At 35.8% G+C, this 13,525-nt stretch overlaps 1 protein-coding gene across 1 annotated transcript; it reads right to left on the minus strand.

The window, feature by feature from the left end:
* Nucleotides 1–2,360: 2,360 nt before the first annotated feature.
* LOC138307370 (aldo-keto reductase family 1 member A1-like) lies at nucleotides 2,361–6,731 on the minus strand. Its single transcript, XM_069248071.1, has 2 exons — nucleotides 4,265–6,731; nucleotides 2,361–3,640 (listed from the first exon to the last, which is right to left on the minus strand). The coding sequence occupies exon 1, from the start codon at nucleotides 6,581–6,583 to the stop codon at nucleotides 5,627–5,629; it is 957 nt and encodes a 318-aa protein (XP_069104172.1). The 5' UTR covers nucleotides 6,584–6,731; the 3' UTR covers nucleotides 2,361–3,640; nucleotides 4,265–5,626.
* Nucleotides 6,732–13,525: the final 6,794 nt, after the last annotated feature.

The raw sequence follows: 13,525 nt of genomic DNA on the forward strand, positions 1-13,525 counted from the left end.
CAATCTCACAGCTTTTATAGATTCATTAAAAATTGGGTGGATAAGGAGAATATTTAGATCTAATGGTAAATGGCGTATGATTCTAAACTCTAAAGTTAATTTTCATCATTTGGCGAATTTTGGAAGTGAATACCTTAGTAAGATTTTGACAAATTGTAGAAATGCTTTCTGGAAAGATGTTTTTACAGCATGGTACAAATTAAGATCAAAGGGGAACCAGTTAAAAGCAGAAGAATACTCTGTATTCAAAATTCCAATTTGGTACAACAAAAATATTATTGTTGGAAACAAAACTGTTTGTTACATATCTTGGTTTAGAAAGGGAATCATAACCATACAAGACTTATTAAAAAGTGTTTCTCCATATTCTTTCTTTACGTATGATGAATTCTGTAATATTTATGGTGCGATAAGTAATTATCTTCAGTATCATGGACTTATATCTAGCATTAAAAAGTATCTGAAAAATGTACATGTACCAAATGAAAAATTATTTTACCCAATTATTCCTTTTAGCCTTGAATTAATATTGAAAAATAACCGTGGAGTCCAAGATTTTTACAGAGTTCTAGTTAAAAATGATACGGCTATAACTGGCCAGCATAAATGGAGAACCTCTTTTGACTATGCTCAAGAAATGTGGAAACAAATATACAATATACCCTTCATGTCTACTAATAATACTAAACTTCAATGGCTTCAGTTCAGAATTTCCCATCATATTCTAACAACTAATACATATCTTTGTAAAATTGGTCTTTCAAATAATCCTCACTGTATGTTATGTGCATTAGAAAGGGAGACAATCATACATCTTTTTTGGGAATGCTCTGAAGTTCAGAACTTTTTAGCCAATTTTGAAAACCTTTTGGATATTCTTTTTATTCCTTTTGCTATTAATAAAGAAACTATGCTTTTTGGGAAACTAGATCAAAATTGTATATATCATAGGATTGATAATGAAATTGTTCTTTATATTAAACATTATATTTACAAAACTAGATGCTTACATGGTTCATTAAATGTGACAGCTTTTTTAAACTCTATTAAAGAGTATTACTATATTCAAAAATATATAGCTTTTGGTAAAGGAGAAAAAGAAATTAATAGATTCAATAAAGATTGGCAAAAATGGTTAAAACTAGTGGAACTTGCAAACCCCTGACAGTTTGTCCATATTTTAAATTGAATTAAAATAGTTATTTATACATGTTTTTCCATGTGTCATGCTTGCACTATGTATATATTTGTATAGAGCTGTGAAGTGATATCCATTCTCTGTCCTTTCCCCCCCCCCCCTTTTTTTTCTCTCTATCTCTTATGTTAATTGTTTATTTATTAGTTTATATACCATCCCTCTTCATACCTTTATCCCCCTTTACCTTCTTCCCATCTCCCCATCTGTTTTTTTTTCTTACCCCCTGCCCCTTTTTCATAAATAATAATAAAAAACAATGTAAACAATAATAATGTGTATGAGAGAAAAAAGCCAGAATGGATGGAAATGGAAGTAATATGTATATATATGTATGTAGCAAATGTCTTTGTTAAAACATTGTTTGGAAAATAAAAAAATTAAAAAAAAAAAGTATAATTTGCGCAGGTACTTTTGTTTGTTTTCTTTTATTGGCCACCGTAACCTGAAACTGAAATATCTAGCAGATGTCCAAAACATCGGCGGTCTGGTCCGCCGTACTCCGTGCACATGTCAATGTTTTAAGATATTACACATGAATAGTAATCAGGAATATTTGAAAAGAGTAGAATATATTTACTTAAATTGGCACAATAAGTAATTAGTGTGTTTGAGATCATTAACAATCAACAGCAATCAGCTAGCGGATACGTAGTTTAGCTTGCAACGAATACAGTGTGCATAATTTGTCAAGATTTGTAAGAAAAATATTCTTTTCCACCAGGTAAGATTCTAAGTCATAAAGGTAGATTGAAAATAGGAAGGGAGATAAAATAACCAGATAAATATTTGTAGCGGGATCAGACTGGGTTGATTATCGGTGATCAGGTAGCTCAGTCGGAAGAGCTACATTTTCTTCTCTCCTACGGCTGTGATGTTTGAAAGGGTCTCGTATGTATTCAAAAAAGGAGGGAGGAGTGTAGCGGGACTGGACTGGGTCGATTATCGATGACCAGGTAGTTCAGTCGGTAGAGCACTCAGCTAGTGTTCGGAGAGTCCCGGGATCGAATCCCGGTCTTGCCGCTACATTTTCTCCTCTCCTGTTACATATGGTACCATACTGTGACCGGAGCCCTGGTCGGATTGGGCAGGTCACGTTAGAATTGATGTTGTAGTAGTTCGTCATGATATGGGGGAATTAGCGGGGCACAATTAACACATAGTATATGATACGAATGTTTATTTACAGATGAGAGGAATTATTACACATAATCCAATGATGATACACAATAGTCACAAATATATATACAGTTGAAGTCGTAGAGGAAAGTCAAGTCACCATGATGAATTAGTCAATTAATGCTATGTATCCGTAATAAACTTCATATAAAATCCAGTAAGTAGAGGAAAAATCCAAATATAAGAATCTCTGACTCTATACTCCTAACTGAACTCTCCAACTAACTCTTAACTAACTGACTGATGTATCTCCTTTTATAAGCAATATTAAATCTACTCTAAATTATAGTGACAGGTGCACGTGGCAATTGCCGTTTTACTCAAAGTTCTCAATATAGAGTGACATGTATTTCTCAAGGCAAAAATAGGTGAGAAACAATTAACATGTCTATAAATATAAGTGAAAGGTTTGAGATAATTGAAGGCTTAATCCTTTCCTGTTTGTCCCAGGAGTAAGGGATTAACTCTGGCACCTTTAGCTAGGATTTACTTAACAATATAGATAATTGATTACAGGTAAAAATAAAAATGACTTACATATGACAGAAATGGTCTAGATAATGATTTTATATTAATTTCCAATAAAATATATGGACTAATTCAATAAAGAGAAAAATATTATAAATTGTGCAAATTTAGTATTTGCACTGGTGAAATGTACTGTGCATGTAGATATTCAAGGTAAATCAACAATGTTCGCTGATCTTGCAGAATTGCCTTACAGTGTTATAATGAATGTAGTAAATGTATGTCTCATTGGTGTGATTGATTTAAAGGCAGTTCATGTGTTGACCGAAATAAAAAAGGTAAAATCAATACTTTCAGAGTGATCAGGGAACATTGATAGTCAAGGCGGGGAAAACATAAGGCGACCTGTGTTATACAAATTAATGTTTAATTGATTTTCATTAAATTGTCTCGAAGGTGATGATTAGTGTGTTATGAACGATAATTAAGCTTGATATGTTTTTGACAAAAAATATGAACAGCTAATGTCATATTGTGTTCTATATTTAAATAATCTTTTATTTATTCATTTCATTTCAAGCATGTACATGTCAAAGAATATAAACAAATATCAGGTATATGCTTAAATCATTTTACAGTTAAATTCACAATAAGGAATTTGAAGATGATGAAGTAATTATTTTCGGATTGAAAATGATTACAATATTAAGCTTCCACAGTTGAAAATTACTTCTTTTTGTTCACACAATTCTTCTCCTAGACTGTTTCCAGTTGAAATGATACATGCATGCTGACATTCTGTAAAACATAAGGAAACAATAAATGTATTAACAGAGTAATTACTGAAATTACATTGTTCACACCCTAAGATGTAATCGCACTAAAAACAGTGATCATGTGGGCTTTTGTACGATTGCATTTGTAAGTCTGTGCCAGGTGGTAGAGATTAGTTCCGCTCGAGTGATCACACAATGCAAGTGAGAGTCGGGAATATGTTTATGTAAGTTTTAATTGCTAATCTCTGATGCTTGTTGGTAAAATATAACTCAGGATAATTGCTAAACAATTAACAGTTTTCTCTACATGTTTACAAATTGAAACAGCTTTTTAAGTGCCGTTTTACGGAGGTTTTACGGAAGAATTATGAAAAAGAAATCGACATTTTCGTCGATCTTGTAGTTAAAAAAATATCATTTCGAGTTATATGAACATTCCATATATGATTTATGTCATTCGGCCAAAAATTTACTTCGTATTACCTAGTTTAATGAATATGCTGTATGTATATGATCAGAACGTCAAGCTCCTGTGGTGAAAATAACTAAAATGTTTTATAAGTATGGTTTAGTGGTAATCTCTGAACGTGCTTTTACATGTGCTTATGAAATTATCGATAATTATGGATGTGGTAAATATTCATACCTTATTAACTGCCGTTAGTTTTAAGATTACGCCACCTTGGACATTTACAAAATGTTCACCGTCTGTCACGTGCTATTTTATCAGTAGACCAAGTTTGTCCAAAATTTTGTTAGAGTTGTCTTTCTTCCATTGTAGTAAGGCCATGTGCCATAATTATAACACAGCCGCGATAAATGCATCTCCATTTCGCCATGGAATGTATTTGCTCCGAGACAAATTTGATTCAAATTACAAAATTCATTATGGTATCAATTTTGATGTTCGAGGTGAAATATTGATTTCATTTTTTTTCCGTTGCGGAATAACCGTCTCTAATAGGGAGTAAACGTCTAGGGGGAACCAGCTTCGGAGCGAAGCATTTTTGGGACGAAACGTCTTCATTCATTGTAAACACCATTTTGGGGACGAAAAGTCTAGATACTTTGTAAACAATCAGGTGAAAATTTTCAAACAGAAGATCTTTTGGATAGTGTATATAGTAAGGATATGAAAGCCGTAATATTCTATTCCTATTTCAACGTTACAGATACGCTTATTTCAGTAACTTTCATATTCAAAATTTGCTATTTAGAATTCCCGGTAAAATCAAAGTTGTTGAATCTGCGAGCAATTTCTAAGCCAATCATATTGAGGAAATTGACTGTAAGAGAATTTTGCAACCACGATCACAATGGCGAGGTGACCCTCGCCAAAAATGTTATTTTCATAATGCGTCGTCTTATGTTTCCCGCTAGACTGGCCACCAGTCTCTAGAATATTAAAAAAATCACTAAAATTTGGCTTGATTATTTTTGTCTCTACTACATGCCTCATTCTAGGTTTTAAACTAGGGGGAGATAATTTAGTAAAGAACTCTGCTGAGAAAGTCTTATCAACAACTTAGGGTCTGGTGGCCAGTCTAGTTTCGCGCCGTCGTCCTAAATACCGCGCGGTAGTTGGATATCACTGGCCAAGACGGCGAAACAGCGAAATGAATCTCCACAGCTATCATATATTACGCAGGAAATCTTGCATGTTTGGTGTTGTAACCTCTTCTTAGGCCATCGATATGCATTTTATTATGTTATTAATGTTTTAAGAAACCTTCTGCTTCGTCAAGATAGTGGGTCTTTAACAATAAGATAGGTTTCAAATCAATTGACCATTTTCCAGCGATAGAGCACTTTTAAATAAATAATTAATGAAAAAATGAGCGGTTAAACTCGTATATATTTGTTCAATATATTTTATCGAAATCCCAGTCTTTTGATAGTAAATCAACATCTAATACATGTGTATAAATATTTCGTTCCAATTATTGAAATTAATAATAATTCCACTGATTTATTCCAGTAATTACTGACAGTTACACAGTCAGTAACATCAGAAATCCTCTGTTGGTCTGAATTCAGGATGTCCAGTCATATTTTTAAACTTAAAATAGCGTATGCCTTTGTCCATTGTCTGAATTTGTGTCCATTCACGTCTATTTAATTTGATATTAAAAATATCTAAATTTTCTATCAGCCTCTGTTCACTTTTAGATTTTGGAACAACACAGAAGCCTCTTTGTAACAGCCAGCCCAGTAGTATTTGCGCTTTTGTTTTGTTGTGAGAACGTGCGATTGAATCTAATTCAGGGTCGTCCAGTAGAACGGGCTGGTCTTCAAATCGGTGGCGTTCTGGCCGTCCGTGTGCCCCAAGGGGACTGTACGCCGTTAGAGTTATGTCAGTTGTTTGACAGAAACCGTACAGTTTTCTTTGTTGTAAATAAGCATGGCACTCCAATTGAACATTCGCGGGTTTTATTGAACACCCATCAAGTATACTTTGTATTTGTCCAGTTGTAAAATTCGACAAACCGATAGATTTGATCGACCCTTCTTTTACACACGTTTCTAAAGATCGCCATGTTTTCTGTATGTTGTATCGAACAAATTGAATCGATTCTGTGGAATTTGACTTTTCGTTCCTTTTTAAAGTCCATGGATTATGTATCAGCACAAGGTCGAGATATTTTGTGTCCAGTTGAGTCCTAGACAACTCGACACAATCCACGACGTCACAGGGGTCATGGCAAACACTGGGCACTTTAGTAGTAAGGAAAACATCGCCCCTCTTGATGGCGCCCGTGCCGATACGAGATTTGACTATGTCACCGATCTCACCTTCGTTGTTGTAGGAATGGGCCGTGTCGATATGTCGATATCCCAAATATATTGCTTTGTCTACAACTTGGCGCACTTCGTCTCCTACAAGCTGGTATGTGCCTAGTCCTACGCTTGGCATCAGATTTCCATTGTACAACTTTATGAACTTGTTGCCAAAATTTGCTGCCATTTTTTAAGCAAAAGTTTCATAATTCTATCATTCACATCTCGGCATACTTTCCTATCACCTGCTCCTTTGTCATCGTCAGTTGGTTTCCTCGAACCGAAACCGGTCAGTTCATCCCAGGTCGTTTAGCCCAACACTTGTGACGATTCGTCCCCGTGACAAGATTAATATTGACGTTTCGCCCAACACATTCATGAATTAAGAAAAACTCGATTAATTAAATTAGGCTTAATTAGAAAATCCAATTTAAACAACATTGAATAACAATAACATTTTGATATCACTGTTTTTGGGATGTGCAATTTTGATAAATGAACAGAAAGAGGGGAGACGAAAGGAGAAAAATAATAGAATTCAACACGAAGAATTTTACTACGTAAATGGTACTCATAGACAATGAATTCTTAGGTTTTAATGATGTACATTTATGGATTTCCATGTTAAAATGTTGAACTATATTAAATAAGCGCCAAGTTACTGACAAAAATGGCATTAGTGTAAAGCGACACAAGTTACGAGTGTTAGGTAAATATTTGGGGCGAAACGTCAGTGTCTATTCGGCGAACCGTCTGATTACTATTTGTTTCCTACCAGATTCTGATAACGCATGCGCATACGATATTCTTAAAATAACACAATCTATTATTAGATAGCTCTATGTAGCAATGTATACGTATATACGGTACAGGCAGATTGGAAATGTATTTTATAGTGGACATCAACAAATATAAAAGTGATACACACTGATGACCATATATGACCCAATATTTAAGATTTTTATTGGAACAAATACAGCAATTTATAATCAATGGAAGAAAAATATTTCATACATGTGTATAACTGACAGAAATATACATACATGTGTACAACTGACAGAAATATACACACATGTGTATAACTGACAGAAATATACATACATGTATAAATATAACTGATTTAGGTATAACAGAAATCAAAATGTTAAATTATCTATGTACATGTAGTTCGATTTTGTATAAGTTATTAGTCAACATTATCTGTACTAGTAGTCTAAGCTGAAGCGATTCTTTATTCTTACATCAAACATAGTGTACAACGTGTTGCACTTAGTTCAGAATGATTATATTTGATAACTGCATCACAATACGTTTTTGTTTTTTCCCATAAATGTGAATAATACACGTGCTGAAAGGCCAACCACCTCATTAAGTTACAGTATGTATATCTGTATTTGTTAAATAGACACTTAAACATAGAACGAATATACCTTTCGGCCGGGTACGACTTGGTCCCTATGTGTCGTAGTGGAGCGCTGCCTCCGAAAATCACTCGGGCATAATTATCTATACTTTTTCTGTAGATTTCCAATTATTTTATGCGTATACACGCATTTACATATTATTTTTGTCCAAAACAAACATAACTACCATTCTTAATATCTACCGTACCGCTCACAAGACGTCAAATTCACATTTTGTGGACTTGCCGTATAAATTCCCTTCAGAAAGACCTTCATATGTATTATGTAAAAATAATGCCTCGATGAGAATTTGATATTTTATGTGGTTCAGTTTCATTGCCTAGTAGGTAAGCGATATCAAACAAGTATGATAAAAATGCAAACAAATGTTTTATAATGGTTTGCATAATCATTACTTTGCTCCATTAGCAGTAATAGGCACCAATTGTAGCTCTAAAGACGACACCATTTTCTGTCAAAAAGTCTTTTGAGCTACAATATTACAGCTAACTTAAACAGTAAACGAGAATTGTATTTGTTAAAGGTTATGAGAAGCATGTGTATTTGGATATGATATATCGACATACCTCATTTCTGATCTTATTCTTAATTCATGATATAAGATAACAAAACGAAGTAACACACACCCACACCCACACCCACACATACACACACACACGTTATTCCCCTATGTTAGACCAATACCACGCAACATACAACCATACTGTATATGCCCCCTCTCCAACCACTATTCCCGCTCCCATACCTCTATACCCCCTCCCATACCCCTATCTGGTTCTATCTGGTGAGATATCAATACCACACCAGATACAACCAGATATTCCCTTCCCATTCCCCTATACCCCCTCACATACCTCTATCTGGTTCTATCTGGTGAGGTACCAATATCACACCAGATACAACCAGATATACCCCCTCCAATACCCTATATACCCTATCACATACATATACCTAGCTGCAATATTGTAGTTCAAAAGACTTTTTGACAGAAAATGGTGTCGTCTTTAGAGCTACAATTGGTGCCTATTACTGCTAATGGAGCAAAGTAATGATTATGCAAACCATTATAAAACATTTGTTTGCATTTTTATCGTACTTGTTTGATATCGCTTACCTACTAGGCTATGAAACTGAACCACATAAAATATCAAATTCTCATCGAGGCATTAATTTTTACATAATACATATGAAGGTCTTTCTGAAGGGAATTTATACGGCAAGTCCACAAAATGTGACTTTGACGTCTTGTGAGCGGTACGGTAGATATTAAGAATGGTAGTTATGTTTGTTTTGGACAAAAATAATATGTAAATGCATGTATACGCATAAAATAATTGGAAATCTACAAAAAAGTATAGATAATTATGCCCGAGTAATTTTCGGAGGCAGCGCTCCACTACGACACATAGGGACCAATTCGTACCCGGCCGAAAGGTATAGTAGGCCGGGTACGTATATTCGTTCTATTGTATATGGTGTGATATTTGTATCTCATCAGATAAAACCAGAAAGGGGTATGGGAGGGGGTATAGGGGTATGGGAGGGGGTATATCTGGTTGTACCTGGTGTGGTATTGGTATCTCACCAGATAGAACCAGATAGGGGTATGGGAGGGGGTATAGGGGTGTGGTAGGGGGTATATCTGTTTGTATCTGGTGTGGTATTGGTATCTCACAGGATAGAACTAGAATAGGGTATGAGAGGGGGTATAGGGGTGTGGTAAGGGGTATATCTGGTTGTATCTGGTGTGATATTAGTACCTCATCAGAGAGAACCAGATATGGGTATGGTAGGGGGTATAGTGGTTAGTGATGGGATATAGGGGTGTGGTAAAGGGTATATCTGGTTGTATCTGGTGTGATATTGGTATCTCACCAGATAGAACCAGATAGGGGTATGGTAGGGGGTATAGGGGTATGGGAGGGGGTATATCTGGTTGTACCTGGTGTGATATTGGTATCTCACCAGATAGAACCAGTTAGGGATATGGTAGGGGATATAGCGGTATGGGAGGGGGTATATCTGGTTGTACCTGGTGTGATATTGGTATCTCACCAGATAGAACCAGTTAGGGATATGGTAGGGGGTATAGGGGTGTGGTAGGGGGTATATCTGGTTGTATCTGGTGTGGTATTGGTATCTCACCAGATAGAACCAGATAGGGGTATAGGGGTATGGGAGGGGGTATATCTGGTTGTACCTGGTGTGATATTGGTATCTCACCAGATAGAACCAGTTAGGGATATGGTAGGGGGTATAGCGGTATGGGAGGGGGCATAGGGGTGTGTATTGTCTTTCTTTTGTTTACTGGTACTGTTTACAGGTATCACCTTTTTACACTTTTTTCTGTACCTTCCTTCATTATTTTTCTTAGGATACAGTAAGTTGCTTTTTCTAACCACATATGTATTTTTCCTTATTTTCCTCACGTCCGCTGGCAATTTTTGTCTCTGTATGCATTTTGCTTTGCATTTCTTGCTTCGATCTTTTTCATTTCTCTTCCATATTGGCAGTTTATTGGTGATTTTTTGGTTTTCTTGACCTTGTTCATTTTGTATTTTTGCAAATTTTCTTTTCTTCCTGTTTAATTTAGCAGTTATCAGCATAATATTATATAGTGGTTTTCTACAAGTTTTTGAATGCTGATTTGATCTTATTGTTGGTTGCATGACACTTTTTGCTGCTCTCTTTTTCCTAATTCGATCATATTTGGCAGTTATTAGCATGATGTTGTAAAGATGTCTTTTCTGTTTCTCTGCTGTAATAATTGTTGGCTGTGGCTTTTTCTCAAGTTGGCTTCCAAATAGTTTGTTTTGATGATTGCCTTCCAAGTTTCTTTCAAGTTTGCTTTGAAGGTTGCATTCAGATTTACTTTCAGGTTTGCTTTCAAGTTTGCTTTCAAAGTTGCTTTCAAGTTTCTTTTCAAAGTTTCTTTCAAATGCTTTCGATGTTATTTTCAAGTTTGCTGTCAGGTTTGCTTTCAGGTTTGTTTTCAAGTTTGCTTTCAAGTTTGTTTTTGCTTTCAAGTTTTTCAACATTGCTTTTTGCTACTGTTTTAAGGAGGGCAGTATCCTCACAGTCTGCTTTTTCACTGTTTTTACCGAGGCCAGTATCCTCAGTTAAGTCTAGGTCTACTATGTTACTATTTTTAACGAGGCTAGTATCCTCAGTCACGTCAGTCCGTAAAACGCCCTGCTTCTTCTTCGCCAACAACTTCTTCCAGAATCTTCTACGAGGCATCTTTATCTGAAATGACATAGAGAAAATTAAAAGAATGAAATTTGATATACACGCACCAAATTTTGAAAATTTATTTCATGCTCCAACTATAAATTACATAAATAAATTAAATAAACAAGAGATCCCAGAGGGATTTTGGCGCCCATCAAAGAATGATCTACTTCTGACAATGGAAAGAGGGATCTTTCTCTGCTTTTCAAACTTTTACTACTATACTATGTGAAATTTGACAAAGACCCTTTCAGCCATTCATCCCATCGTGCTGCAGGCCCAATATGAGTATCCTGGGCCTATTGGTTCTTGAGAAGAAGTTGTTTAAAGATTTAAGCCTATTTGACCCCTGTGACCTTCAATGAGGATCAAGGTCATTCATTTGAACAAACTTGATAGCCCTTCATCCCAGCATGTCAAAGGCCCAATATCAGGTCTCTAGACCTCCTACTTATTCTAAAGAAGCCATTTAAAATATTTAAACCCTTTTGACCCCTGTGACCTTGAACAAAGGTCAAGGTCATTCATTTGAACAAACTTGATAACCCTTCATTCTAGCATGTCAAAGGCCCAATATCAGGTCTATAGGCCTCTTAGTTATTCACAAGAAGTTGTTTAAAGGATTTTTAGCCTATTTTACCTGTGACCTTGAATGAAGGTCAAGGTCATTTATTTTAACAAACTTGGTAGCACTTCATCCCAGCATGCTGCAGGCCCAATATGAATATCCTGGGCCTTTCTGTTCTTGAGAAGAAGTCATTTAAAGATTTTAGCCTATTGAACCCCTGTGACCTTGAATGAAGATCAAGGTCATTCATTTGAACAAATTTGGTAGTCTTTCATCCCTGCATACTACATGCCCAATATCAGTACCCTGGGCCTACTGGTTCTTGAGAAGAAGTTGTTTAAAGATTTTAGCCTTTTTGACCCCTGTGACCTTGAATGAAGATCAAGATCATTCATTTGAACAAACTTGATAGCCCTTCATCCAAGCACGTTACGGGCCCAATATCAGGTCTCTAGGCCTTTTAGTAATTCACAAGAAGTTGTTGAAAGGATTTTTAGCCTATTTGACCCCTGTGACCTTGAATGAAGATCAAGATCATTCATTTGAACAAACTTGATAGCCCTTCATCCAAGCACGTTACGGGCCCAATATCAGGTCTCTAGGCCTTTAAGTAATTCACAAGAAGTTGTTGAAAGGATTTTTAGCCTATTTGACCCCTGTGACCTTGAATGAAGATCAAGGTCATTCATTTGAAGAAAATTGATAGCCCTTCATCCAAGCACGTTACGGGCCCAATATTAGGTCTCTAGGCCTCTTAGTTATTCACAAGAAGTTGTTGAAAGGATTTTTAGCCTATTCGACCCCTGTGACCTTGAATGAAGGTCAAGGTCATTTATTTGAACAAACTTGGTAGCCCTTCATCCCAGCATGCTGCAGGCCCAATATCAGTACCCTGGGCCTTCCGGGTCTTGAGAAGAAGTTGTTTAAAGATTTTATCATTTTTGACCCCTGTGAACTTGAATGAAGGTCAAGGTCATTCATTTGAACAAACTTGGTAGCCCTTTGTCCCAGCATGCTACAGGCCAAATATCAGTACCCTGGGCCTTTCAGTTATTGAGAAGAAGTCGTTTGACCCTTCGGGTCAGATGACCTAAAAACTATGTTTGACTATCAAGCAATATGTTTAGAAGCATTCAATATCATCACCATCTCCCAATATTTGTTCATCTATAACATATAATATGTAGAGCTGATTTTTTATTACAATTGCAAATTAGATTCCTAATTTTTTGCATATCTTTAGATTTCTAAATGCACTTTTGCTATAAATCTTATGCACACATACATGCAGACACATGCTAACAAATGAATACGGTATAGAAAAAATCATTCTGAGGCTCTTACTACAATGTAGGACCAACAGCAATATGAATTGAAACAGTAAACAATAATATCAGTTATTTTATAATCCATACCGGCAATGATTTTGTGTTGTGTGATGGACCTTGGTGACATTCCATTCTCCTTAGTCCCACTATCATAAAGGGAGTGCCATCCGAAGGGATACGACAACTGTTCTGTACTTTAGAATCATCTTTGAAAGCCCTAGAATACATTTAAATGTGAATGTACAAATATATATAAAATACATACATGTATATATGGGCAGCCGTATGTGGGAATCATTTACATAAGACTAATATTGTGACACTTTTCATGAATTGTATTTGTATTATTGTTTTTATTTATAGGAATGTGTTGACATATTACATGCAAAAACAAGAGGCCCAGAGGGCCTGTATCGCTCACCTGGTTTGTAATGCCAAGTAATGTTCTGAATACAGGTTTGTTTCTTTTTTGAAGGAATTTTAATATTAACCTCTAAGTCCCCTATTGGGCCCCACCCCTCCTGCCCCCAGGGGGTAGAGCCAAAGTTCTGTTCTCCTTCCCCCAAGGATGTTTATGG

The sequence above is a fragment of the Argopecten irradians genome, chromosome 14 (genome assembly GCF_041381155.1).
Source record: "Argopecten irradians isolate NY chromosome 14, Ai_NY, whole genome shotgun sequence".
In the NCBI taxonomy this organism is placed as follows: Eukaryota; Metazoa; Mollusca; class Bivalvia; order Pectinida; family Pectinidae; genus Argopecten; species Argopecten irradians.

Coding starts and splice junctions, on each gene's coding strand:
- LOC138307370 (XM_069248071.1), bottom strand. CDS start 6,583: ATGGCAGCAAATTTTGGCAACAAGTTCATAAAGTTGTACAATGGAAAT.